The 27207-nt window shown below is 42.3% G+C and overlaps 1 protein-coding gene across 29 annotated transcripts in view; it reads right to left on the minus strand.

Moving 5' to 3' along the window:
- Positions 1-27207, minus strand: part of dst (dystonin) — a 568493-nt gene that overhangs the window by 286822 nt on the left and 254464 nt on the right. For all 29 annotated transcript variants that reach the window (XM_078541812.1, XM_078541821.1, XM_078541818.1 and 26 more), the window contains 13 exons: positions 25917-26044; positions 19916-20009; positions 19639-19793; positions 17490-17949; positions 16635-16763; positions 14776-14853; positions 14501-14662; positions 13758-13862; positions 13504-13599; positions 13278-13403; positions 11472-11624; positions 7488-7642; positions 2659-2785 (listed from right to left, as the gene is read on the minus strand). In XM_078541812.1, coding sequence (XP_078397938.1) covers positions 2659-2785; positions 7488-7642; positions 11472-11624; positions 13278-13403; positions 13504-13599; positions 13758-13862; positions 14501-14662; positions 14776-14853; positions 16635-16763; positions 17490-17949; positions 19639-19793; positions 19916-20009; positions 25917-26044 — 1968 coding nt within the window. The remainder of the gene's footprint in view (positions 1-2658; positions 2786-7487; positions 7643-11471; positions 11625-13277; positions 13404-13503; positions 13600-13757; positions 13863-14500; positions 14663-14775; positions 14854-16634; positions 16764-17489; positions 17950-19638; positions 19794-19915; positions 20010-25916; positions 26045-27207) is intronic.

Below are 27207 nucleotides of genomic sequence, written 5' to 3' on the forward strand. Positions count from 1 at the left end.
TGAAGGTTAAAATGTCCAGAGCTTATCTAACCACTTCAGGTACAGAAAACCAGGCAATCATAGTTACAACACAGAAACAGGCCATTCAACTCAACTGGTCCATGCCAGTGTTTATGCTCCACATGACGGAGACGATGGCGTAGTGGTAATGTCGCTGGGCTAGCAATCCAGAGGACCAGGCTAATTCCCTGGGGACAGGAGTTGAAATCCCACCATGGCAGCTGTGGAATTTAAACTCAATTCAGAAAATCTGGAATTGAAAGCTAGCATCAGTGGCTGTGACCATGAAACTATTGTCAATTGTTGTTAAAAACCCATCTGGTTCACTAACGCCCTTTAAGGAAGGAAACCGTCATCCTACATGTGAATCCAGATCCACAGTAATGTAGTTGACTCTTAACTGCCCTCTGAAATGACACTCAGTTCAAAGGCAATTAGGGATGGGCAACAAATCCTGATCTTGCTAGCGATACCCACATCCCATGAAAAAATCAAGAAAAATAAATGAGCCTCCTCCTACCCCTCTTCATTTAATTCTATCAATAAACCTTATTGATTTCTCCCTTCAATAAGTTAAATCTCAAATGGAGAATCGTAAGGCTCTATCATTTCTACTTAAAATGCATTCCTGAAATTTCAGAATAATTCACAGATAGGATCAGCTTCCTTGCACCTGTGAATCAAGGGATTAATTGTGTTCCTGAGAGTCTTGAATTAAGTGTGAACATGAGTGCTCACTAACTTGACGAATAATTTTTATCCTACAGCCAGCTAGGACCAGGCTATGCATATCAAGGTGAGGCAACAACTTCCAATTATACCATCCAAGGCGTTTCATAGGAAAATTGTCAAAATTTATCACAGGGTCCTAGAAGACACAAGGTCAAGTCACCAAAAGCTTGATCGAAGAGATGGGTTTCAATGAGAATCTTAAAGTGGAGGGCCAGAGATTAGGGAATTCCAGACCTTTGGACTTGGGCAGCTGAAGGAATGACCACCAATGCTGGGGTGATGGAAATCTGGGATGGAAAAGAGGCCAGAGTTGGAGGAACACAGAGATCTCAGAAAGTTGAAGGGCTGGAGGAGATTACAAAGATTGGTTCAGACAAGGCAATGAGGAGATTTGAAAGCAAGGATGAGAATTTTAAAATTGAGTTGCTGGGCCAGTAGCCAATATAGGTCAGTGAGCACAGGGGTGATGGGTGCAGGGACTTTGTGTGAGTTAGGGTACGGGCAACAGAGTTTTGGATAAGTTGAGCATTTGATGGGTACAAGATAGGAGGCCGGCCAGGACAACATCGGATTAGACAAGTCTGGGAGGAAATGGAAGCATGGATGAGGGTTTCCGAGGAAGGTGAGGGGCGGAGTTGGGGGGGTGTGGGTGATGTTACAGATATGGAAATAGGCGGTCTTAATGATGTAGAGGATATGTGGTTGGATGCTCAGCTCAGGGTCAAATAAAATCCTAGTGTTGCCAAATGTCTGGTTCAGCCTAAGAGAATTCCCAGGTAGAGGGAAGCAGTCAGTGGCAAGGGAGCAGAGTTTGTGGTTGGGGCCAAAGGCGTTAGCAAAGGTCTTCTTAACAGTATTCAGTTGGGAGTTAATTTAAGTTCATCCAGTACTGAACGTCAATCAAATTGACAATTTAAAGGAATCGAGAGCAGTGGAGGTACTGGGTACTGTCAATGTACATGTTGAACCTGATGATGTGTTTTTGGATGATGTCACTTGAGAGGCAGCATACAAATAACAAATAGGAGACCAAGGATCATTACCATTGGTAATGGTGCAAATGAAGAATAAAATTAGAAGTTACAAATACAGCAGGTTAGTCCACACCTGGGAAGAGAAAAAAAAGACAGGTACAGACTCGTCAGAATTGAAAATTAAGCACATTTCTTCGTAAGGTTAGGATAAAGGAATGGAAAGAAATGAATAGTCCAGGCACAGAGAGGATGTTAACAGGTTGAGTGGACCACAAGCTGTTCAACAGAAAAGCAAGAAACTGTTAATGACACAACAGAGATCCTCTCAGTGAGATATTGAAAAGACAGTGATGCAATGAAAGAGATTAAAAAAAAGACACAGGGACAAAGTTCATCCTTCTCCCCACCATGACAGAACCGCATTGTGACAGTCTACACCCAAACACTGGAAACTGCCTCGCCCTCTCCCGGATAAGGACAGCCCACTCCGCAAGCTAACACCTCTCTTTGTGAAGGAAACAGGGATTAGTGAGAAACACCCCCTGGTAGAAGTGCTGGATCAGAAGATTCTTCCTGAAGATTGTGTTGAACCTGGTTTGGAAAAGGATGGAGAATTCGCAGCGGGGATGGGAGGGGAAGTGTAAAATAACGAAAATCACAGGCAGATTTTTGTTTGGGTTCTACCCAAATTGAGGTAATGACAATCGAAAATGTCAGAGCTGAGATTGATAGATTTTTGTTAGCTAAGAATGTTAAGGATTATAGAACCAAGTAGGAGAAATAAATTTAAGGTACAGATCAGTCATGATCTAAATCATGGAATGACTTCGAGGGCTGAATGACCTACTTCTGTTCCTATGTTCCTAACGTGTAATGAAGCATTCCAATCACCATCAACCTAAGAACAAATTGGATTCATGTCATATTTTATGAACACAAGAGAAATACTTACTGAGGAAACATTCCAAGCGCGAATAGTTGAAATTTCACTCATTAGATAATGCCAAGATACAACACTCTTCATGTTTATGTGTGACTGGTGCCAAAGTGCAAGAACATTCTGATAGAGCTGCTCAATTCTGGGAAGAGAAAACAGTGGACATTTCATTAATTTTTCTACTTTAAAACAAGGAGCACTGAACTCATTGAGGTAGAACATTCCGGCTCTGGGGAAATGGACCTCTTCCACTGCCACCTCTGAGTCACAGCATCAAAGCATTACTGGATCATATCAAGTATAACTCCGCTTTATGGAGCATCAATGCTCCTCAGTTGTAACTGTGAGATTCACAATGGTTCAGGCAGGCACTGCCCCATTGTACCACCTTCCACTTCAGTGTAATGATCAAAGAACACACCATTATCAGAGCAACCATCTGTATATGGAACATTGTACTCATGGTCCCATGGTCTCTTCTATTCTATGACACACTGGCTGTTGTCCTTCCCTCTCTAACATCACAGACTAATTGATCACTCATGTCAATATTATATATCGAGTATTGTTGTGCACAAAAGGACTGCCACCTTCAGCTACCTACTGCCATGACTGTGCACCAGTGCTATTTGCAGCACTTTGAGCAGCATGTCAAAGATGCAATCAAGTGTAATATAAATGCACATATATGTTATGTAAATTCTCTAACAGGCAGTTTTGTCCTTTTAACACACATTATGTGATGGGCAGAAACTGGCAAAACTATCCCCTGTGACATTCTTACAGCCAGTGAAGATCAATGACATTCATCCCAAAATAATCTAGGACCCAAAATGGAGATAATATGCACTACTTCACTGTCCCACCCAGCCCCTGACAGATGCACTACCTCACTGTCCCACCCAGCCCCTGACAGATGCACTACCTCACTGTCCCACCCAGCCCCTGACAGATGCACTACCTCACTGTCCCACCCAGCCCCTGACAGATGCACTACCTCACTGTCCCACCCAGCCCCTGACAGGAGCACTACCTCACTGTCCCACCCAGCCCCTGACAGATGCACTACCTCGCTGTCCCACCCAGCCCCTGACAGGTGCACTACCTCACTGTCCCACCCAGCCCCTGACAGGAGCACTACCTCGCTGTCCCACCCAGCCCCTGACAGGTGCACTGCCTCGCTATACCAGCTGGCGTTTGAAAGGTGATATACCACGCTCTACCACCCACCCCCTTACATGACTATACGTAAAACAATTGCCAAGTATCAAATTAACAAGACAACACAAAAAAGCGGGTTGTTAACCAACCAGTTAAATGGTTTGACAAAAGTGGAATCATATTTGAAAGTTTTTTGTGGATGCAACTAGTAAGGTAGATAAAGGGGAACCAGCAGATTTCCTAAAGGCATTAAATATGGTGCTACACAAAAGGTTAATACACAAGATAAGGGCTCATGGAGTTGGGGTGATATTTTAAACATGGACAAAGGATTGGTTAATGGACAGGAAGCAGAGAGCAGGGATAAATGGGACATTTTCAAGCTGGCAGGATTGACTAGTGGAGTGCCACAAGAATCAGTGCAGGGGCCTCAGCTATTTATAATCTATATTAATGACTTAGACCAAGACACAGTAATGTATTGAAGTTTGCTGATGCTACAAATCTAGGTGGGTATGCAAGCTGTAAGGAGAACACAGACAGGCAACAAAGGCATATAGACAGGATAAGTGAGTGGGCAACAAGTTGGCACATGTAGTATAAAGTGGGAGAGGACGAGGTTATTCACTTTGGTCATGAGAATAGAAAAGGAGAACGTTTTTTAAAAGCGTAGAGTTTGTAAGCGCTGATGCTCATAGGGACTTGGGCGTACTTGTGCAAGGAACACAAAAAGTTAGCATGCAGGTACCGCAAGCATTTAGGAAGGCGTATGGTATGTTGGCCTTATCGCAAGGGAGTTGGAGTACAAGAATAAGGAAGGTTTGATCTAACGATATGGGGCTTTAGCGAAACCACACATAGAACAGTGTGAAATTTTGGTCCCCATATTTAAGAAAGGATACATTTTTATTGGAGGGGGTACTGTGAAGGTTCATTTGATTGGTCCCTAGGATGAAAGAGTTGTCGTATGGTGAGAGGCTGAGTAAATTGTGCCTATATTCTCTGGAGTTTAGAAGAATGAGAGGTGATCGCAGTGAAACATACAAGATTATGAAGCGGCTTGACAGGGGAATCTAGAACAAGGGGGCGCAGTCTCAGGATAAGGGGCTGATCATTCAGGACTATGAGGAGAAATTTCTTCACTCAAAGGGTTGTGAATCTTTGGAATTCTCTACCCCAGAGTTGTGGATGCTCGATCATTGATGATACTTAAGACTGAGATAGAGACAGATTTTTGGTCTCTCAATGAATCAAGGGATATGGGGAGCAGGCGGGAAAGTGGAGTTGAAGCCCAAGATCAGTCATGATGAAACTGAATGGTGGAGCAGGCTCGATGGCCTGTGTGGTCTACTCCTGCTCCTATTTCTTGTGTTCTGAAATGGTGAGTGGGATTTCATTGGAGAGTTTGCACAGTCTTCAGTCAGACCACAAGGTGGCCTACTTCCCCATGCAAAAACAGATCATTGGGTTTGTATAGTAGAACTCGTGTTTCCATAGAATCTTTCACATCCTCAGGATGATCCCCAAGCACTTCACAGCTAATGAAACATTTTTGAAGTGTGATCACTGTTGTCATGTAGGAAATGCAGCAGCTAATGTGCACAGAAACAGCACTGGGGTTAATGACCCGATAATCAGTTTCACTGATGTTGGGGGAGGGATGAATATTGCTAAAGACACGGGGAAGAACTCCCTGTCCTGCTTTAAAGTAGTGCAGTGGGACCTCGTGCATTCAACTGAGAAGGCAGACAAGGCTCCGCATCTCATCTGAATGGGCCAAAAGATAGGAGGACTACTAAAAGCAGATCCCCACAGTACACCCAAAATCAAATCTTCAGCTGGTCAGGCTGGAGAATGAACAAACAGCAGACAAAATATTGCTTTATTTCTGTATTTTTCTGGGTTATAAATGTAATGCATGTATTTCTAGTACTTTGGTACAGCAAAACACGAATGAATTAGGATAATACTCATCATAAGCTAGTCTTATTAGTTAGTTCCATCAAATTATTGGAGAAAAAATTGGCCAGAGCATAATTTGACTGTTAAATTTGAAAACGTAATCAATAAAAACTGCATAATGGAAGGACTGTGAAACAACACAGGACTAGTTGCAACTGGGAAAAATAAGAGGAGCTTGGGCTATTTTGAGGCTGAGGCTATTTAAATAAAGTCAGAAAGCTGTCAATGGCATACAGATTTGATGGTTGACCATTTAGGGGAGAAAGGAGTGGGGTTTGCAATTGCAGCGACTCATTCTTGTAGACCTTTCTTGCTCTTTCTGGCTCCATGAACATGATTTAACTCTTTTCGAGTCAAAACAATTAACTAAATTAACAATAACAAGGGATAAATCAAGCACAGTCCCTAATTCAGGTCAGCTGTAAAACCAAGGACAAAGTTTAAAGGAAACTTACAAACATTAAACCAAAATGTGATTAAAGGGGTCAACAAAACACCCCACTCCCCGCGGCACCCACCGGGCATGGAAGGCCTCGATGGTGCCGGCAAACACCGCGTGCTCCCTCTCCAGGGACACCCGGCCGCGAACGTAGCCGCGGAAGAGGGACAAACAATCGGGCGGGACTACCCCCTCGATCGCCCGCTGCCTGGACCTGTTAATGGCCAACCTGGCCAGGCCCAGGAGCAGGTTCACGAGGAGGTCCTCCTCCTTCCCGACACCCTTCCGCACCGGGTGTCCGTAGATCAGGAGAGTGGGACTGAAGTGCAAACAAAACAGCAACAGAAGGTTTTTTAAATAACATGAACATGATTTAAGATGCACTTCCTTGGGGTGTCTTGCTAATGTCTCACTAAGAGGACAGGTAGATACTCTTTCGAGTTATCAACAGTCACAGATTGCAACTCTTTTTGAGTACAATCGCAGTTCTTGGTTTCCGGGAGTGGGACATGAACCCACAACCCTCTGATTCAAAGGCGAGGGTGCTATGAACTGAGCCACAGCTGATGGGCTGCAGCTCCAACTGGCTCTTCCCTAAAATAGCAATCAGCATCCTATATTCCAGGGCCCAACCACCTGAAACAAGTAAGTGGCTCAGCCATCTAGGTATAGGCCCTTCAAACTGGCAGCAAGGAGTGTGTTAGCATTAACAAAGCAATTATGATTAACGACCCCATTTTGATGCTGAAAACCATCCCTCTAATGCCCCTTTCAGTTGTTGATATTAGTCACTCTGAGTCTCCCCTTCCCTTACATGTTTATACAATCCAAACTCAGCACCACCTAATCATTCTTCATCTATCCACTGTCCTTCTTCACCTTGCTGCTGTCCTTCTGTAAAGCGACTTGGTTTTTTTTGATCTTGGTTGGTCACTTCAGGGAATTTAAAAATATCACCGTCAGCTGATGAATGGGAAGTAGGATAGGACTTATGGGAGGATTTACAGCAAACAGCAAACAAATTCTATTTAAAGTCTATTTAAAAAGCCTACCTACAAACTGCAAACAGAACTCATGACCAAAACTGTAGCAATGTCCCCTGATAAATGCATGGATTGGAAGATGGTTACACTCCCAGTCACTTACAACAGTGCAACCTCCAGGTGTGATTGATTTTCCAACCATCTTCCTTTTGACTGGAAATTGCACTGTCATTACATGCAGCCATATAAAACAAAGTCACAAACACACAGGCACACACACAGACACGCCTCCTGATTACCTGCTTGCCATCTCGATGGCTTCCTTGTTTGGAGGAGGAACTGAAAAGCAAACCGAAGGAACCATGGCCTCATTTCCCGTGGGACTGATGACCTTCCACTTGGCTCGATGTGAGCCGTTCTCCAACACACATTCATCATCCTTGTAGATCGTTATCTGTTAAAGAACACAATTAGTGTGGAAAGAACACAATTAGTTTGGAAATCAAAGAAACTTTACCACACAGAAAGAGGCCACACGGCCTATCGTGCCTGCATCAGCCAAAAAACAAGCCACCCAGCCGAATCCCACTTTCCAGCATTTGGTCTGCAGCCCTGCAGGTTACGGCATTTCAGGTGCACATCCAGACACCTTTTAAATGACTTGCAGGTTTCTGCTCTATTACCCCTCCAGGCAGAGAGTTCCAAACACCTTCAACCACCTGGGTGAACAAAAGCTTTCCTCACCTCCCCTCTAATCCTTCTACCAATCACTTTAAATCTGTGCCCCTTAGTCACTGACCTCTCTGCTAAAGTAAATAGGCCACTCTATCTAGGCCCCTCACAATTTTATACATCTTTTGGAAATTCTCCAAACTCTCGGTTCACTCACACAGTTGGGAGAAATTATGAATATTGACAAAATCAGCAACTTGCGTTTTATGTAGCAGATTCCATGTAGTAAAATCATCCCAAGCTGTACAAGAGTGTTATCAAATAAAATTTGACACTGAGCCACATAGGGCGATATTGGGACAGGTGACCAAAGTGTGGTGAAAAATGTAGGCTTTAAGGAGTGTTTTAAAGGAGGAAAGAGAGGTAATGAGGCAGACAGGTGTAGGGAGGGAATTCCAGAGCTTAGGGTCTGGGTAGCTGAAGGCACAGCCACCAATGGTGAAGCAATTAAAATCAGGGATGCCCAAGAGGCTAGAATTGGAAGAATGCAGATAATCATCAAACTTGTACAAAAGAAAATAGAAAGAACAAATGTTTTTTTCTTAATGCTTGTGATTTTTCACCTGGGTTGCTTGTTGGAGATTTGGCACCTTGCCACCAAAAAATACTGTTGGCATCAGAGAAAATCAAAATCAAAAATGATACTCTTCCAAAGAAAGTCAAAGGGTGATAGAAACAGATTCAATAATAACTTTCAAAAGGGATTTGAATTTATAATTGAAGGGGAAATATTTACAAGGCTATGGGGAGAGAGCAGAGGAGCAGGACTAATAGGGTAGCTCTTTAAAAGAGCCAGCACAGGTATGATGGGCTGAATGGCCTCTTCCTGTGCTGTGAGATCCACCAAAAAAAAATACAGGTGCAAGATACTTTCCCCCATTATTTCAAGTTGTATGAGGATAGGCTCGGACTCGGGGGGTTTGAATTATCAGTCCATTGTTCTCCATTACACTACCGCTCATGTCAGCACTCAATCTCAGCAGCACTGCTGGAGCAATAGAATTCATGAGCTGTCTGCATCAACTTCCCTTCGGAAGAGGGGAAACAGATCAGGATTTGTCTTGAAAGTCCTCGTCATACAGAGTAAAAGTTAAGCCGCTTACTTGTCTTGAGACCCAATGGTAGCAGCAAGTCAGTTCTAAAATCCTTAATTATCCTGGCAATACATGCAGTGCAATTACATCAAATTCATAGCACAGAAACAGGCCATTCAGCCCGATTGATCCACCTCACACAAGGATGCTCCCATCTAACTTCATCTCACACTATCGACATAACCTTCTATTCCTTTCTGCTTCATGGACTTTCCCAGCTGCCGCTTAAATGCATCTTTGTTATACACCTCAATTCCTCCTTGTGGTAGCGAGTTCCATATTCTCTCCACTCTCTGGGTGAAGGGGTTTCTCCTGAATTCCCTTTTGGATTTATTCATAGTTATCTTATATTTATGGCCTTTTATCTTGGCCTTCCCCACAGTGGAAGCATCTTCTTTACATCGATCCTCTTGAATCCGAGTATAACGTTAAAGATCTCGATCACGTCACCCCTCAACCTTTGTTGAGAAAAGAGTCCTAGCCTATTGAGCTTTTCCAGATAGTTATAACCTATACAACACATTGGGCAGCATTTTATGTCCCATGGGCGGGCGCACGCTCGCTCGACTCAATCAGGCATAAAATAATGCACGATGACATCGGGTGAGCGTCCCAACGTTATTGCACACTGGTGCGATATTTCGGTTGGCGGGCACACGTGCCAGTCGGCAGCGCGCTCGCTGACAGTTAAGAAGCCTATTAAGGCCCTCAATTAATTAATTTAAACACATTTGGCAGCCTTTTGATTTTTTAGCAAACCTCATCCACGGGCGGGATGAGGTTTCCACATTTAAATAGAAAATAAATAATAATTTTTTGGGCAGAATTTTTATTCTGTTCATGATTGTGAGTTAGTCCCATGTCGGGACACTTTTTTTCAGATTTTAAAAATCTTTATTTTTTATTTTAAAATCGTTCAGCTCCCTACCTTCAGGGAGCTTTCAGTACGTGTTCCCCCCATGTATGCACAGACTTCTGCGCTTGCACTCCTCCTGTCCCCACCCTGGCAGCGCTGAGCGTTTCAGCGCGCCTTTCACATTGGCTGGCCGTTAATTGGCCAGCCAGCGTGAAATCGCAGTTGCGGGCTGATCACGGGCAGCAGACCATTTCCCAGCTGCTCCCAGGCCCGCCCCGCCTGACGACCCGAAAATCCTGCCCATTGTAATCTGGAATTGTATCCTGTCGGAGTGCAAATACGCACTGGGCAGCTGTGTAATAAATGCTACAAGTTACATCAAACAAAGAACAAAGAAAGGGCTAGACTGTTGTAGGTCATTTGATCCCAGCAGCACTCAGTATTTACTGTAAATCATGAAAGCCAAGACTTGACAGTGCATTCAAACAGTTTTTGTTTGTCTAAGTCAAATTACAAATGTATCTATTATAACCGCCACCCATTGAAAGATCAGGAGTTAAATTGCAGGTTTGAGATTTCCACAAGGGGATGATCTGTCTCACTCAGTACAGGACTAAATGAATTCTTAATCTTGAAATTTCTGCCCAGGAACTGGGAGTTTCTGCCTGGTTTGTGCTTTGTGCATTTAAAGGCGAGTAAATTCTCTATAAATTCACTGTAATCATTTTTTTTTATTCATGGCGTAATTCAGTCAATAATTCCTAAAAGTCTCAGCGGAAAGTTTTAAATTCTCAATTTATGACAAATTCATGGACACAACTTGTATTTCCTTAGTGCTCATTACATAGAAAAAATAAGCCCCGGAGCATTTTCAGGACACTGGGTACAGATTGAAGACAAAGTGTGGAGAAAAGAATAAAGATGTTCAGAAGCAGGTAAAAGCCTAGTCAAAGAGGGGGGTCTTCTGGAGGTTCTAGAGAGGTGACAAAGCAGAGATTCTGAGGGAGTGAATTCAATCAATAGTTTTTGCCAGAACACTTCAGATGGCATAGAAGGGTCAACCATTTAGCATGGGGTTATGTTCATGTGTAGGGAGACTGGGTGTGGGAGGAGGGGCTGGACTCTCTAGTGGGGTTTTAGGACAATCTGGGTGCTTCAGTGTTCATAGAATTACCAGATTTATGGCACTCAGTTTCATGCCTTGACATGGTGGGATTGTCAATTCAACACCACAAGCCCTACACTAACCTACCTACTCATAAATCAATCATGTTTATAATTACATAGAATATATAGCACAGAAACAGCCCAACTTGTCCACACTGGTATTTATGCTCCACATGAGCCTCCTCCCACCTTTCTTCATCGCACCCTTTCAGCATATCCTTCAATTCCTTTCTCTCTCACATGTTTATTCAGCTTCCCCTTAAATGTAATCATGTTGTTCACCTCAACTAATCATTGTGGTGGTGAACTCCATGTTCTCACCACTCTGAGTAAAAAGGTTTCTCCTGAATTCTCTACTGGGTTTCTTGGTGAGTATTTTATATTTATGGCCCCCAGTTTTAATAAAACATCTCCTTCAATACTTGATGTCCAACCTCAATTTGTTTGTAGTCACAGATGGCTTTGATGGGGATAGAGATCCTTGTGGGGTTTTCAGGGTTCCTGGGTTTGAGTTGCACAATGTTCTTCGCCCGGCTCATGAGGCCAGCTATGTTACTCCTATACTGAAGAAGTTGTTCTTTTTCATCCTGAAATGCATTAAAGAGTAGAAATGTTCTTCAAACAAGTTGGACAAGTACAGACACCTTTAGAAAAAATAACCCAACCCTAATGGACACCTCGTACATTTGCCTGCAACAGCTTGTACAGCCTATACTTTACAGCACCGACAGCAATCGAGTGCTTTGTCTAGATTCCATTGTACAATAACAAGGGCCATTAGCACTGCACAATTGAGCTGATAGATTGTCTATCACAAGCCTTGTGCCAAAATCTTTACCAGTGACAAGCTCATCGCATGGGACACATGCAACAACCCTATGATATTAATAGTTTTCACCACAGCTTCCTCATCTATTGGATTGGTCCGCTTTCTCTCATCAGAAATCAAGGGAGTGCAAGGGACCATGGCAGAGGCAAGGCTGCACAGACTGCAGCTTTAATAAAGGGCTCTCACTAATGCTGTGTGTGCTGAGAGCAGCTCCAATCAACCCGTAGAAGTACCATTTTCCAGTGGTAGAAAACAGAAGTGAACAATCCATAGGCACCGGCACTAAAGCAAAAGGGTTAGTCCTGTGAGGTGTTCTCATCAAAAGCAGAGGGAATTTGCAGGGCTGCATTAGTGTATCACTTCAATTAACTCATCCAAAACAAAATATTTTCAACTCAAAGAATTAGGAATAAAATCAACGTAAGAAACTTTCACGCAATTTGTTTATTTGATATAAAATCTCAGAAACATGTCAATGGAGAAATCAAAGTACTTCAAAGGTAGCAACTGCATCTTAGAGTTCATTCACCACTCAATATACAATCTCACAGCTCAACCTATTACTTTCAAATAGTTCAAACAAATCGTAGAGTATGATCCAACACATTCATGGTTATTTGCCAACATAAAACACTAGCCTCTCACTCCAACACACAAGTATACAATTTCTGATGAAACTTACATTTGTTATAACCCTCTGTCTCTAATTAAGTTAGCAAAGAACTAGTTCAAGGTCATCAAATTGCTAGGCAGAGACCACCAGGGTTCATCTAGTTTGCCCTCTACCATCCTGGTAGCCACTTGATAAAGCGATAATGGAGTTGTTGACTAATCTCAGCCAGCAATCTCTGTCAATGAGTCTACAACAGATTGAGACATGAGGTGAGGAAAACCCCTATTGATGGAGAGCTTTGGGAACCAAAGGTCGAAAGTCACCTGTTCTGCCCAAGCAGGACCACATGTCTCAAATTACTCATACATTGTAACTAACTCACTTGAAAGAAATCTATCCAATTTGCATTTGTATGAATCCATATTAATTGGTTCACCATCTCACTCAGCAGCCTATTCCATTGATTGGCCACCTGCTCACTGAAATATTGTTAATGCAGACTGATTTTGAAATAGCCCCCTATCATGCGCAGGCCAAATCCTCTCATTCTACTGTTCTGGACAAGGTGAAACAGCTTGTCATGGATTACATGATCTAAAGTCCCTTTAGAATCCCACAAACAGCTGGGACTACCTCATACTTGGAGACTTCTTGTTTATGCTGTTAATGTATTTATTCTGAAGTGCCCTTCATTAAAACACATTTCTGCTGAAAAACCTGCTGGATGCAATCCTTTCCTGCTCCAATTCCCAGTCTGTGCTTTGAAACCTGCCCCCCCCGTGTCAGTTTGAGTTTTACCATGGAATCCTGAACCAGGTCCTCTAGTCTCACGAGGCTGCTGGATTTGTCACAATTGTACTTCCTCTTTATTGTCTCCTGCAGGTTTTTCAAGTAATCCATAGATTCTTTGGCATCATTGTAAAACTAGAGGTGGAAAAAAAAAACAAGGGCCATTAGAGAGACTGCACATGGCATTCTACAAGGACTCTTCTATCAACTCTGATAGAACCAATCAGACAGATACCTCGAAATATGCTGTATTTTCTTTCAAATGTTTTTCGACGCAGTAGCAGAGCTGTAGGATCCAGCTCCACTGTGTTTGCATAGCAGCTTTGAAAGCCTGAGGAAATAAAAGACCAGAACTTCAGTCTCACCTCTGAAAGGGATTAATATGAGTCCCATTATTAAGCTTCATACATAATGTTGCACAGCAGTGGAATAAACAGCTGACCAAAGCCCCGCAAGTGGACAACACTGGAATAAGTTCACTGCACTTACCTCGATGGTGGGTCGAGCAGGATGACGACTTAGGAGGAGCTGGTCTGCCATCTCCTGGACCGATCTCATGACTACATCTTTATCTTCAAGCTGTCGCATCAAATCCTGTCACAAACGGTGAGGGCAAGAAAAAAAAATAAGAATTCAGGAACTGAAGCCCGGAGGAAAAATAAAATTCCAAATCATCTACAGAACAGCAGACCATTGGTTTACAGTTAACCAATTCTATTTTCAACTGTTGCATGGTGTCAGCTCAGTGGATAGTGCTCTTGCAACAGAGTCAGAAGGTTGTGGGTTGAATTGCCACTCCAAAGGGAGTGCTGCACTGTCAGAGTGCTGTCTTTCAAAAGAAACGTTAAAATTGAGGCGCTGTCTGCCCCCTCAGGCGGTCATAAAAGGCCCTATGGCACCATTTTGAAAGGACCTCTCCCCAGTGTCCTGGCCTATATTTATCCCTCAACCAGTATCGCTTAAAAAAGCAAACGATGATCTGCTCATTATCACATTGCTGTTTCTGGGATCTTGCTCTGCATAAATTGGCTGCTGTATGTCCGACATTATTGCAGTGACCACACTGCAAAAGAACTTCATTGGCAGTGAAGCATTTTGGGACATCCTGGGGTCGTGCAAAGTTTCTCTTTTATTTTTATGTGGGGTTGGGAAATTTTTAAACGCTTCTTTTGGTAACGTGCCCTTCGAATAATTAACTGCAAGCCATTAGTTTCACCCCAACTGTTACATACAGCATGATACTCTTTCTTTCTCAACATGCTGGAGTTCCTGTCGCTCCAGTCATAAGCCACCTCCTCCTCCTCCTTCTCATTCAGCCAGATGAGCTCATTGGTGGCTCTGGTGACAAAATTCTGCAGGTTGTCAAGGTGTGAGGCTCGATCCCTGGAAGTGGCCTTCAGATTTAGAAAGGAGGAGAAAAAAAAATGCACAATCAAAACGAGTCATTCGGAATACACACGGTAACACCTGTACAGGCTTGAAGGTGGAAGCAGCAACATGATCTCACCACGAGCTTGATGTACTGACTCTCCAGCGTGTTCAGCTTCTCTGAATAACTCTCACATAGAGGTGGGGTCATCTGTCCCTATTGAAAGAAGAAAATCTTCACGTTATAGCTGCAAGAGGAAGGTAACAATTTAAAACAAAATGATATTTGATTTGATGGTTGAAGAGTACATTTTGATCAGGTCCTCAGCAAAAGGCCCGGCTTCATCCCCTTACCAAAATTTTCAGGATCACTACACAGACGGCCAAAAAAATAATTGAAAAAAGCTAATAAAATGCTGGCCTTTATTTTAAGGGGGGCAGAATAGAAATTGTACAGTTGTGTCTCTGGTTAGACCTCATCAGAAGTGACTGTGTTCAGTTCTGGGCATTGCAACTCAGCAAGATTATATTGGCATTGAAGTGGGCGGAAAGCAGATTTACCAGAATGATGCCCGGGATAAAAGGTTTAAGTAATGACGGAGCATTGTACCGACTAAGTTTGTATTCCCTTGGATACAGAAGATTAAGGGATGATCTAATTGAGGTGTTTGAGGTGATTAAAGGAATGGTAAATTATATAGAAAGAAACGATTTCCTCTGGTGGAGAGTCCAGAACAAGGGGGCATAATCTTAAATTAGAGTTTGTCATTCAGGGGTGATGCCAGGAAGCACCTCTTCACACAGAGGGGTGTCAAATTTCAATACTGAGATTGATAGCTTTTTGTTAGGCAAGGATATCAAGGGTTATGGAAGCAATACAGTTAGATGAAGTTAAGATACAGATCTGACATGATTTGTACAGGCTTGAACAGGCATGGAGGGTCCAGTGGTTTATTTCTGTTCCTATAGCAGAGGTTGGAGTCCTCTCTGCAGAGTCTCTGATGCCTCCTTCTGCTCGGCTCTAGGTACATGGGTGGCAGCCCAGAAAGGAGGAGTTAGCCAACCAGCTCAGGTAGAAGTGGAAAGCCAGGTGTAGTACAGCAATAGGCCATTCCACCCAACTGGTCCATGCTAGTGTTTATGACCCACACGAGTCTCTCCCATTCTAATTAATCGAACCCTATCAACCTTTCAATTCCTTGCTTCCTTACACATTTATCCAGCTTCCCCTTAAATGGATCTGTGCTAATCTCCTCAACTATCAGGTGGCAGTGGGGTCCACTTTCTAACCACTCGCTTGGTGAAGAAGTTTGTCCTAAATTCCTTGTTGGATTTATTAGTGACTATATTATATTAATGCCCCCTAGTTTTGGTCTCCCCCACAAGTAGAAACATCTTAACTACCTTCTGTGAAACCCATTTATAATCTTAATGACCTTTATCACCTCACTGACCAGCCTTGTGTTTTCTCGAGAAAAGAGCCCCAGCCTGCTCAACCTTTCCTTACAGTTATAGCCTCTCCAAAAATCAATCAAAATGGGAATAACATGAAAAGAAAAAGTTACTCCCCAAAAAAATGCATGAAAATATTAAATAACACTTCCAAACAGTAGCCAGGATATGTTTAAAGAGTGATATTTTTGAGGGTATTCATCACTCAAAAAGGTGGTGCAATGAGCAAAGTGAGGCACTGACAACAAACTATTTCTTAACCACCCTAAAGACATACTCCAGAGAATTACAACATAAAATGTTACTGCACAGAAGGAGGCCATTCAGCCTATCATGCTTCTTTGAAAGAGCTATCCAATTAGACCCATTCTCTCCTTCCTGCCACCAACACCCACCCCGCCCCCCAGTGCTTTGCACCATAGTCCTTCAGTGAGACTGAAATAAAGGAGCTATAACTGCATTAGTAGGAACTGGACGAATGCTACTTTCAACAAAGTCCAGTTCGTTGCAGGTGAATCAAAAATATATGATTCTCAGGTTAGTTACCTCAGCAGCTTTGGCTTCTCTGATGCTTGATTCAAAGTCTTCAATTGCTCTCTGGACATTTTTGTGATTTTCTAAATGACTGTCGATGCTTGGTAAATCAGAGCCCCACTCAGCACGGTCAAGCTGCACCTGGTTTTAAAAAAAGAACATGAATAATCAGAAACCTCTTAACCAGTGCGATCAAAACTCAACTTCACCATACTGCGGAAGACCTTCTAGCCCAGTCAGTGTGCAGACTCTTTGCCAAAGCAACTACTGCCAATCTCTAGCTTCGTTGTCTCATTACAGCTGAAGTATGGTGTGATATAAATACAGATTTTAGGCAGTGCTCTGAGATAAGACCATGGTGTTAAAGAAATACAGATCTTTCTTATGTTTGAAAAAAACAGTATGACAATTCCTGCTGTCTTAGAAGGAAAATGTTCTAGCTACTTGAAACCACAGTGAAAAAGCGCCTGCTATGCAGACTGGCTGGAACATCTGCTCCTGTTGAAATGCAATTCCATTTGGCTGAAAGATATGGCGCCAGCCAGAGATCAGGAGGGAGTTTACTAGGAATTCAGCTCACACCATTGAAACGATCCAAGTAATATTAATTCTCTAACAAGTTGCAACAACACTGCTATCCTGGAAATTCTCAGGTGCAAAATCTGATGAATTATTTACAGTCAAAGTCCTAACTCAAAAAAGAATTTTTTTAAAAAAAGGTTCAACTTACAGAAAAAATTTTAGCCTCTATCTGGTCACACTAATGAAGTCTTGATATTACCAAAGTAAATAAGTACAAATGCCATAAAAATTAAGATGGTGAAAAGAAACAAAACCCAATAGCAAATGTTTTACTGCATTGCTTACCTGCACATCTTCCACCCAATTTAACAGGTCCTGCAAAAAGTTCATGTTGATCTCCTCTTCTGTCAGAGTCGGGTCAATGATTTGCGATTTCATCAATGGTTTTCTGATCTGCATTAGTTTCACTGTCATGATTTTGTCCGTGTCCATACAGGGAACAAAGCCTTGAATGAACCCATGTGTCAGGACAGGTTTTAAGCCAGAGGACAGTGTCATTGACAAGCCTGGGGTGTGAACTGGGGTCAATCCATGTGTCAAGCTTGGCGTCAAGCTCCGAGATAAACTGGAAGTCAAGGATGGCGTCAAACTCTGGGAGAAGCCGGAGGAGAAGCTCTGATTCAGGCTCTGATTTAACCCTGCTATCATCAGCTGGGTCTGCTCTGTTGATAAGGAGCGTCCTTTACTGTACACCGATGAATAATCTGACTTCAGTAATATCAGCTCATCACGGAGCTTTGTGACTCTGCAGAAAGAGAATCACCTTATATTAATTCCCATTAATCATTTTGCATTTAAATTTTCTAATTTTCTACCTTCCACAAAGGTTAAAGTAACTTAAATGGCACATTAAAAGGTGATTTTCAAAATTGAAGGAATATTGCAAAATGACACTTGTTTCAGCTCATCAATTTAAGAAATGCTGGTTGTGGGAAAATAAATATTTCCCAACCCTTTGCAAGCATCAATTACTGCAAAGAGAAAAGAACTTACATTGATATAGCACTTTTCACAGGTTGTCAAGCGTTTTAGATCCGAAGAACCATTTTTTGAAATGTTGTCACTGTTGCAATACAGGAAACTTGACAGCCAATTTGTACACAGGAAGCTCCCACAAACAGCAGAGTGATAATGACCAGATAATCTGCTTTAATGGTGTTAAGGGTTAGATATTGGTCTAGGAAACTGGGGAGAATTTCCCTGCTTGTCTATGAGGTAGGACTGGGGGATCTTTTACAGCAGAAGCTAAGTTAGATTCAGGATAAAAAGGTCCTTGTGCTCTGACCCAACAAATGTAGCTAAATGCCCAGCTCAGAAGAGTGCCTCCCATTGCTCTGGCGTGACATCACTCACTTCCTTATCATACATCATTGGAACATCTCTGAATAGAGCTGAAAACTCCCTGTGAATTGGTCTCCAGCTAGCATCAACTCAGTGTAGAATTTACAGCAGAAATCACCATTCCATTATGTCTGCTGTTCTGCTCCACACAAGCCTCCTCTCAATCTATTTACTTCATCCCTAACTCTATTGACATACCTTGAATTTCTTTTTCACTCATGTACTGATCTAGCATTCCTCTAAATGTACCCATACACTAAGATGTAAAGCCATTTTGTTACTAAGCAGTTGCTTTGATGCATCCCACGCCAACGTTGTCCTTCAAATAAATTCCTCTCTTTTGTCAAATCCAATATTAATCTCTCAACCTATGGCAAATTTTCACAGTGAATTTACACCTACTAGAATTTGGAGTGAATTTCATTGAGGAAAATTATGCAAAAATTCAGAAATAATTCCTTTGTTCTCTATTGTGGTAACTGATCTCATCTGGAGCATCAAGTGAGGCCCTACATTTGGCCTCAGTACGTCTTGGATTTGGGGGGGGGGGGGGGGGGGGGGCAGGGGTGGGGATGGAGGGGAGGGGTATCAGATGTGAGATCTGCAAGAGCTTTGACATCTTGTCCCAGTGACTTCATCTGGAAGTTCAGACAAAAAGTGGATATGAATCTGCCACATTGATTACAGCAACTGAACAGCTTGTTACTACACTCCATTAGTCCTCAAACAGCAATGATTTCCTACATTACAACAATGACTGCACGTCAAAAAGTACTGCATTGGCTGTCAAGCACTTTTAGACATCATTAAATGCATTATAGAAATGCAAATTTGTTCTTTCTTTCTCATGGACTTTTGGGAAGGTCATTGAATGGCAGCCAGCACCTTGCGGAACAAATGAGGAGAAGGAGGAGGGGAGAAAGCCTTTTAAAAGAAAACATCAACATACTAAACAAAAAATATTCAGGCAAAACAAGAAGTGATTTTCTGAAGTTTCCATTTCATATTTTAGTTCAAGATTAATTGCAGTGAAATTCTAGGATTATTCCTGATCACTATTTTACAGTGTTGCCTGCGAGACCCAAGATCCTACCTTTGAACGAGTTGGTCTGCCTGATAATACTTTCCATCGAATAGAATCTGGGCATCAACGATCTGTTGGCGGATGAGATTTTCAGATTCCAACAGGTATCCTTCAATCTCCTGCTCATTCTGAAACTGAAGTCCCGATTCCAACCGCTGAACATCCTGAAAGCAGAAGCTCGGTTATATGCAGCAGGTCTGCATCTTAAACCTTCACAGAATTCAATATCAAAACACCTGGTTGCTTGATCAAATCACACAGATTGATTGAACAGGATGTTACTTACGAGTTGGAGTGAATTTCGTGCTCGTAACAATTTATCTTCGCATGCCACACTATCACACTGGAGTCTGCAGGCGATTTGCTGCAGCTTTTCAAGTCTAGAGAGAGAAATTTTTTTTTAAGAAAAATAGGTGAAAATAAAACTCACACTACAGGGACAATTTTAACTTTGGGTTGTAATGTAGAATTAATGATATCAATTCAGCTGCACATTCATTTCTCTTGACTTTTATTTATAGTGACTTCAACAGAAGTGAAAATCGGAGAGTGATGCATAACGGTGGTTGGTGAGACATCACCTATTTTACACTATTGTCCAATCAAAATGACCTCCTCTGTTACTCTGACTAAAACTCAGCTCGTTGTGATTCATTTATATGTCCCTTTCTTATTTCACACAGGTACTAACTGACCCCTTTCTTCACTGTAATGACTTAACTGTGAGGACCTGATTGCTTTAAGTGACATGGGAGTACTTGATGCAGACAAAACAGTTTGCAATTCCCACCATTAACATTCTCAGCTTCAATTAGCATAAAATGACAAAAATAGAAAGTGAAAAAGACCTCTACTGCAAGTACAAATGTATATCTGTTTCACTCAACATACCAGCGTAAGGAGCTCCTGGGCTCCTTTCTCACTGAGATTGTGACCATTTGATCAGCTGCCTCTGCCTTTTCCCTCCCTTATCCTAGCGCACTGAGGCAATCTTCCTCCAAGGTTCCCCTGTCCAAGCCCTGAACTCACCTCTTCCTCCAATTTCTCTCCTCTCTCCTGTCATGCCCTCTCTGAGTTCATTTTGTCTATGACACCACCTTCTGCTCCCTTGACCCCATTCCCACTAAACTGCTGACCACTCAACTTCCTCTCCTGATCCCCATGTTTGTTGATATTATTAACGGTTCTTTCTCTTCATCTGCCCCTCTCACCTTCAAATCTGCCGTCATCAATTCTCTTCTTAGAAAATCAACCCTGAACCCATCCGTCCTTCTAAACTGAACACCTGTCGGTTCCCAAATTCATGCTCATCTTTCCTGGAACTCCAGGTTTGATTCCCTCCAATCAGATTTTCACCCCACCAGAATACTGAAACAGCTCTTATCAAGTCATTAATTGACATCTTGTGTGACCATGACAAAGGTAAACTATCCCTCCTCATCCTTCTCAATATGTCTGCAACCTTTGACAGAGCTGGCCACACCATCTTCCTCCAACACATTTCTAATGCTGAGCAGCTGGGTGGGGCTTCACTTGCCTGCTTTCATTCTTATCTGTGCAGTCATAGTCAGAGAATCACTTACAATGGTTTCTCTTTCCGCTCCTGCAGAGCTACCTGCAAGAATCCCACAAGAATCAGTCCTTGGCCACCTTATATTTGTCATCCACATGCTGCCCCTCAGCGACATCATCCAAAAACACAGTAACAATTTCCACATGTGTACTGATGACTCCTAGCTCCACCTCACACCACCCCTCTCAATCTCTCCAATGTCTCTGAATTATCAGACTGCTTATCTGATGGCCAGAACAGGATGAGTAGAAATTTACCCCAACTAAATACTGGGAAGCCCAATTGGGTCTTCAGACTCAACCACAAGCTCCCTTCCCTGGTCAGCAACTCCATCCCTCTCCCTGGTAATTGTCCTAGGCTGAACTGGACTGTTTGCAACCTTAATGTTATATTTGACCCGAGATGAGCTTCTGTCCACATAACTGCACCATCACTAAGACTGCCTATTTCCACCTTTGTAACATTGTTCGACTCTGTCCCTGCCTCAGTTCAGCTGCAACCAAAACCCTCATCCATGCCTTTGTTATCTCTCAACTTGACTATTCTAACACACTCCACATTCCGCCCTCTGTAAACTTGAGATCATCAAAAACAATTTTGCTGCCCTTGTCCTACTCACACCAAGTCCCATTTACCCATCACCACTGTGCTTGCTGACCTACACTGACTTCTGATTAAGGAACTTCGATTTTAAATTTCTCATCCTTAAATTTCTCATCCTCCAAATACCTCCATGGCCTTGCCCTTCCCTGTCCCTGCAACCTCCTCCAGCCCTAGAACCCTCCAAGATATCCATGCTCATCTGACCAACCCGATTTTAATTGCTCCAACACTGGCGGCCATGCCTTCAGCTTCCTGAGCCCTAAGCTTTGGAATTCCTTCCCTAAACCTCTCTGCTTTCTACCCTCCTTTAAGACACTCCTTAAGTAACCTCTTATCCATTGTTTTGTTCACCGGTTCCAATATCTCCTTATGTGGCTTAGGTAACACTCCTGTGAAGTGCCCTGGGATGGTTTACTACCATAAAAGTGCTATATAAATGCAAATTGCTGCTAATGTTGTAAACACAGTGCTGAACAAAGTGTAGTCCCTTTAGCCAGGACCACCTTTGGCAACAATAAGGCAAGGTTGAGACCCCAGGACCCAGGAAAGAGGAATGACAATAGGTGCAAGCAAATAGAAATTAAAGCGCAGCAACCTTGATACAAAAGCACAGTATCAGGGTGTAAATTAGCGAGTGCTGGTGATGGGGGGAGTGGGAAAGAGGGAAGTACAGAATGGAATTCATAGAATCATGGTACAATACAACACAGAAGACCATTCATCCCATCATGCCTATGCCATTCAAAGCATTTGTCAAGCTGTATTCAACCACATCTCAGAAATAGATACCACAGGTTAATGACATTCATTTGATAATATTATTTACTTATCTCATGTAAAGCAATACAATCATAGATCGTTACAGCACAAGAGATGGCTATTTAAGCCATTATGCTCATGTCAGCTTTTAAGAAAGAGCTATCGAATTAGTCCCACTCCACCCGTTCTTTCCTCATAAACCAGCAAATTTAATTCTCAAGTATTTATCCCTACTGAAAGTTACTAATGAATCTGTTTCCACTGCCTGTCAAACAGTGTGTTGGTACCATTTAGGTGCACACTTTGACAACGCATACCATACCTCGTACCATCCATGTCACTGCTGGAGGACGTCCAGGAATCAACAAAGGTTCTCCCTCCAGAGCTGCCAGGTGAGAAGCTCTCGATGGAGTTGGTACTGTTGCTGTTGCACAGGGAGTAGGGGACGTTGCTCCTGAAGACTATTGCCTGCTCGTTCATTTTCAACATGATCAGCAGCAACCCAGCTGTCAAACCAAACACTCCACCTGGTTGCTGCCACCAATACAGCGAAACAGCAGAGCAGCCTGTGCAGGTATGCCTGCAATGCTCTCAGCAGCTGGCCACACCAGTACAAGTACAAGCGAGACTTCACCTGCAGACTAAATCAGACCTTAATAATCTGATCAAACAATCAGGAATGTGCTGCTGGGCATGCATACTTGTTGTGTCATTTCGTTTTTTATTAATACCTCTGGGACACTCCTTTTCACTGCCCAACCCATATCAAAAACCACAAAACAAACTTTCCAATTCATGGAGACCCAGTGAATATTCTCTTTCAGTGATGAAAGAAAGGTACGGTTTTAAAATTGTCCCACCAAACCCATCCCAAGGCACGCAGGTAAGATCTTTTAAAATTAAACTCATGAAAAGGTACTATAAAATTGTCACTGCTCTGATCAAACTCATTCTATATGAAAAGGCTTCATTGTTCAATACTTTGACTGTGCTGCCTCTTCACTTTGACATTTTGGGAACATAAATTCTTGCTCGCTTATCCTCAGCATTTAAATGTCTTGCACTCTTTATCAAATAAAGATGAAGGGAACCATTTCCAGGTCAGAATGGTTGAGTCAGCATCAGCCTGCCATCCCATTAATTTATTAGTTTATTTTTAGATTAAATGTTCTCCCTTCCTTTTATTAAGGCAGTGAATGAGGATGGATTACTGTTCACAAGTAGGACCAGTTCTCCAATACCTCACACAAACAGCCAATCATCGTGTACAAGTCTACACAGTGAGAGACAGTTGCACCATGGAAGGCATTGTAGTGTGCGACATTCTCTCACACACATGCACACACGCACGCTCCAATAAGTTCAGTATCCAAAACAGGGCGAATGCCTGGTTTCGCCATTCCCACAGCCCTGTGGTACTGAGGTCAACTGCAATGCAGTCTGAAATCAGCTAACTTATAACACCCAAAGAACCAACCTGTTGATTCATTGGTCTCTCGGTTAGTACAAACAAGGTTGCACATTAGCTCTGAAGAAGGGTCATATGGAACTCGAAACATTAACTCTGTTATTCTCCCCACAGATGCTGCCAGACCTGCTGAGGTTTTCCAGCATTTTTTTGTTTTTATTTCAGATTTCCAGCATCCGCAGTATTTTACTTTCATCTTAGTGCACATTTACCCATTGGCTCTTCAAAATACTACAAAAATAGCCTAACTTTCAGTGCAGCACTTAATGACAGGCTGAGAGAATAATGGGTGTCACCCACGGTAGCACTCTTGCCTCAATCAGAATGATGTGGGCCGAACTCTCACTCCAGATGCTCCAGCATACAATTCAGGTTGAAGCTCCCAGTGGAGTACTAAGGGAGTGCCACACAGTCAGGGGTGCCATCTTTCAGATGAGACATTCAATCAATCTGGCTCATACTTCATTGGTTCTTTGGGACATCTTGAAGCTGTGAAAGGCGCTACATAAATGCATGTCTTTCTTTCGGAACAAACTTGGTTCTTATCCATCACGTCTGAAAAGCCGAACTGGCTAATTCAGGGCAATTAAGTCTCACTTCAATATTTAATACTAATTGCTGATGCTTTTCTCACTTGCAATTTTCTGCACAAAGGCAACTTTCTGCATTGAATTCTCTACCAAGATTATCCTACAATTTATGAACTTGAATCCGAAACTCACATTTGTATTCCTCACTTCTGTTCAAAAACCCTTCTTCACTATTTGATGAAATCACTAATGTTGAAGAGAGCGCAAGAGATGTAAGCATATTATCGAGGGTAAGGTACTTAAGAGTAGCAAACAAGAATTTCTGTTACAAATACACCAGGAAAGCTACAAAGATGAACAGACAGTGTATTCTGGAAAGAAAATAATTTCCACAAAGAACACATTTGATCAGGGCAGAGACAATTTTGTCATAAAGTGCATTTAACTATTAAACTGTTAACAATTCACGTTCAACTTGAAAGATTTAATGTGTATGTCCTCAGGTCTTTTGGTGGACACATGAATTCAAACAAGCCCTGATAAATCAGAAGACTGAACACTTAAGGGAAAAACGGTATGTGATTTTTCAGAACTACCTTGTTGTACATTCTTGAACAAAAATTCACTACCCTCTACCTACTATCCATTGCATTGGAGGTGATACAGTGAAGGTTCACTAGATTGGTTCCTGGGATGAGAGGGCTGCCCTATCGCAAAGTAAATTGGGTCTATATTCTCTGAGTTTAGAAGAGTAAGAGGTGATCTCATTGAAACATATTAGGTTCTGAAGGGGTTTGATAGGGTAGACGCTGAGAGATTATTTCCCCTGGTTGGGGGAGTCTAAAACATGGGGGTACAGTCTCAGGGTGAAGGGCTGAGATGAGGAGAAACTACTTCACTCAAAGGGTTGTGAATCTTTGAAATTCTCTACAGCGGAGGGTTAAAGATCTTCCATAACTCAACACATTTAAGGCTGGGATAGACAGATATTTGGTCTCAGTGAATCAAGGGATATGGGAAGAGGGTGGGAAAGTGGAGTTAAAGCCCAAGATCAGCAATTAACGTATTGAATGGCAGAGCAGGCTCCTGGTCCTAATTGTGTTCTTGTGACTAGCCAAACATCTAAAGATCAAACATTAAGCATGCTGAATCCCCCAACATAAAACAACACAAAATGACAGGACACACAAACTGATCCTGGCACACACACACACAAATTTCAGGCTTGATATTGTCACTGTGTGCCTAATGGAGGCCAGAGGTAGAAATCTGATTTAATTCAGTTGATAAGCCATGCTCAATTACACAAAAAAAAAATTGTATTGAATCATAACAAATCCCACTCTTCACAAACCTTTCCACTTCTGGCCGTAAGCTCTTTTCCCTCTCTAACATTGCGATGATTAATTTTCCCCACTCCTTTTCCACATCATTTGGATGATAGCCTTGAGGAAGTTTAATGCGACCGAACTCTATCCACACCTAGGAAACAGTATTTGTTGTGGATGAAATACAGATCTTTTATTCTCTGAACAAGTTTCTAAAACAGGTCAAATCCAAGGATGTAATGCAGACACTATGAAGCACGTGGAGGGAGGGAGTGAGTGTGAGTGAGTGTAGTAATCACCCAGGCTGGTCATTTCACTGACAGAAAGCAAAGAATTGAAAGTGGAAATAGTTCAAAGCGAGGCACCAACTCTGGGAAGTTTGAATGAGATGGTACGGGGGAAAGAACAGCATCTGCAAGTCTCAGTCACAGGTAAATATAGAGAAAGTCCAATGAACAATGAAAAAAAAGAAAAAGTGTCAGGTTTATAAAGGTATTACCTAAAATAACATAGCTGATGGATAGGGTGTGGAGGTGACGGTGAAGTGTGTGGGGGGTGGGTGGGGGAGAAGAACTGTTAACATAGAATGATAATTCCATGTCCTTTTCAGATGTCTCCAAGTGTGCCACTAAGAGTTAAAATATGGCATATATTATCTTTAAAAGAAATCAAAGGATAGATCCCATATTCACTAGGCATAACAAAGGGATAAAGACTCATTCAGAAAACATCAAGGGAAATGAAACTACCATACTGAAAGGGGACCTAAATAATTGTGCAAGTTGGATAGACTGAATGCCTTTTCACAGTCTGCTTTCTTTGGCTCTCTTATCTGTGAAGCCATTATTTTCAAATTTCTGTTTTAAATATGTTGCCATGGTGATATAACGTGTTTGGGACACCAACACTCAAAGACAAATGACAGCAAACAACTGCAGATTATTTTCCTGGGTCAAAATCCTGGAATTCCTGCACCCCATCACCATCCACTAACAGCACTGTGGGTGTACCTACACCACACGGACTGCAGTGGCTCACCATCACTTTCTCAGGGGCAATAAATGCTGGCCTTGCCTGTGATGTCCACATCCCAAGAATGAATTGTAAAAATTGCCCCTTCAAGTTTACTCCTTCAGAAGATCAAAATACAGCACAGCAAACAAACTGATCAATTTCCAGCCCATAAAATCATTTCCCACTGCCCCAAATCACAGCCTCCTCATTAAAATGAGAGATAAGAAACCAAGATCCAGTCTCCAATTACACCAAGTGGCCAGTGATAATCAGCATTAGTTTGGGAGGGGAAGTGTTTAACAG

The sequence above is a fragment of the Cetorhinus maximus genome, chromosome 5 (genome assembly GCF_964194155.1).
Source record: "Cetorhinus maximus chromosome 5, sCetMax3.hap1.1, whole genome shotgun sequence".
NCBI classification, from domain to species: domain Eukaryota; kingdom Metazoa; phylum Chordata; class Chondrichthyes; order Lamniformes; family Cetorhinidae; genus Cetorhinus; species Cetorhinus maximus.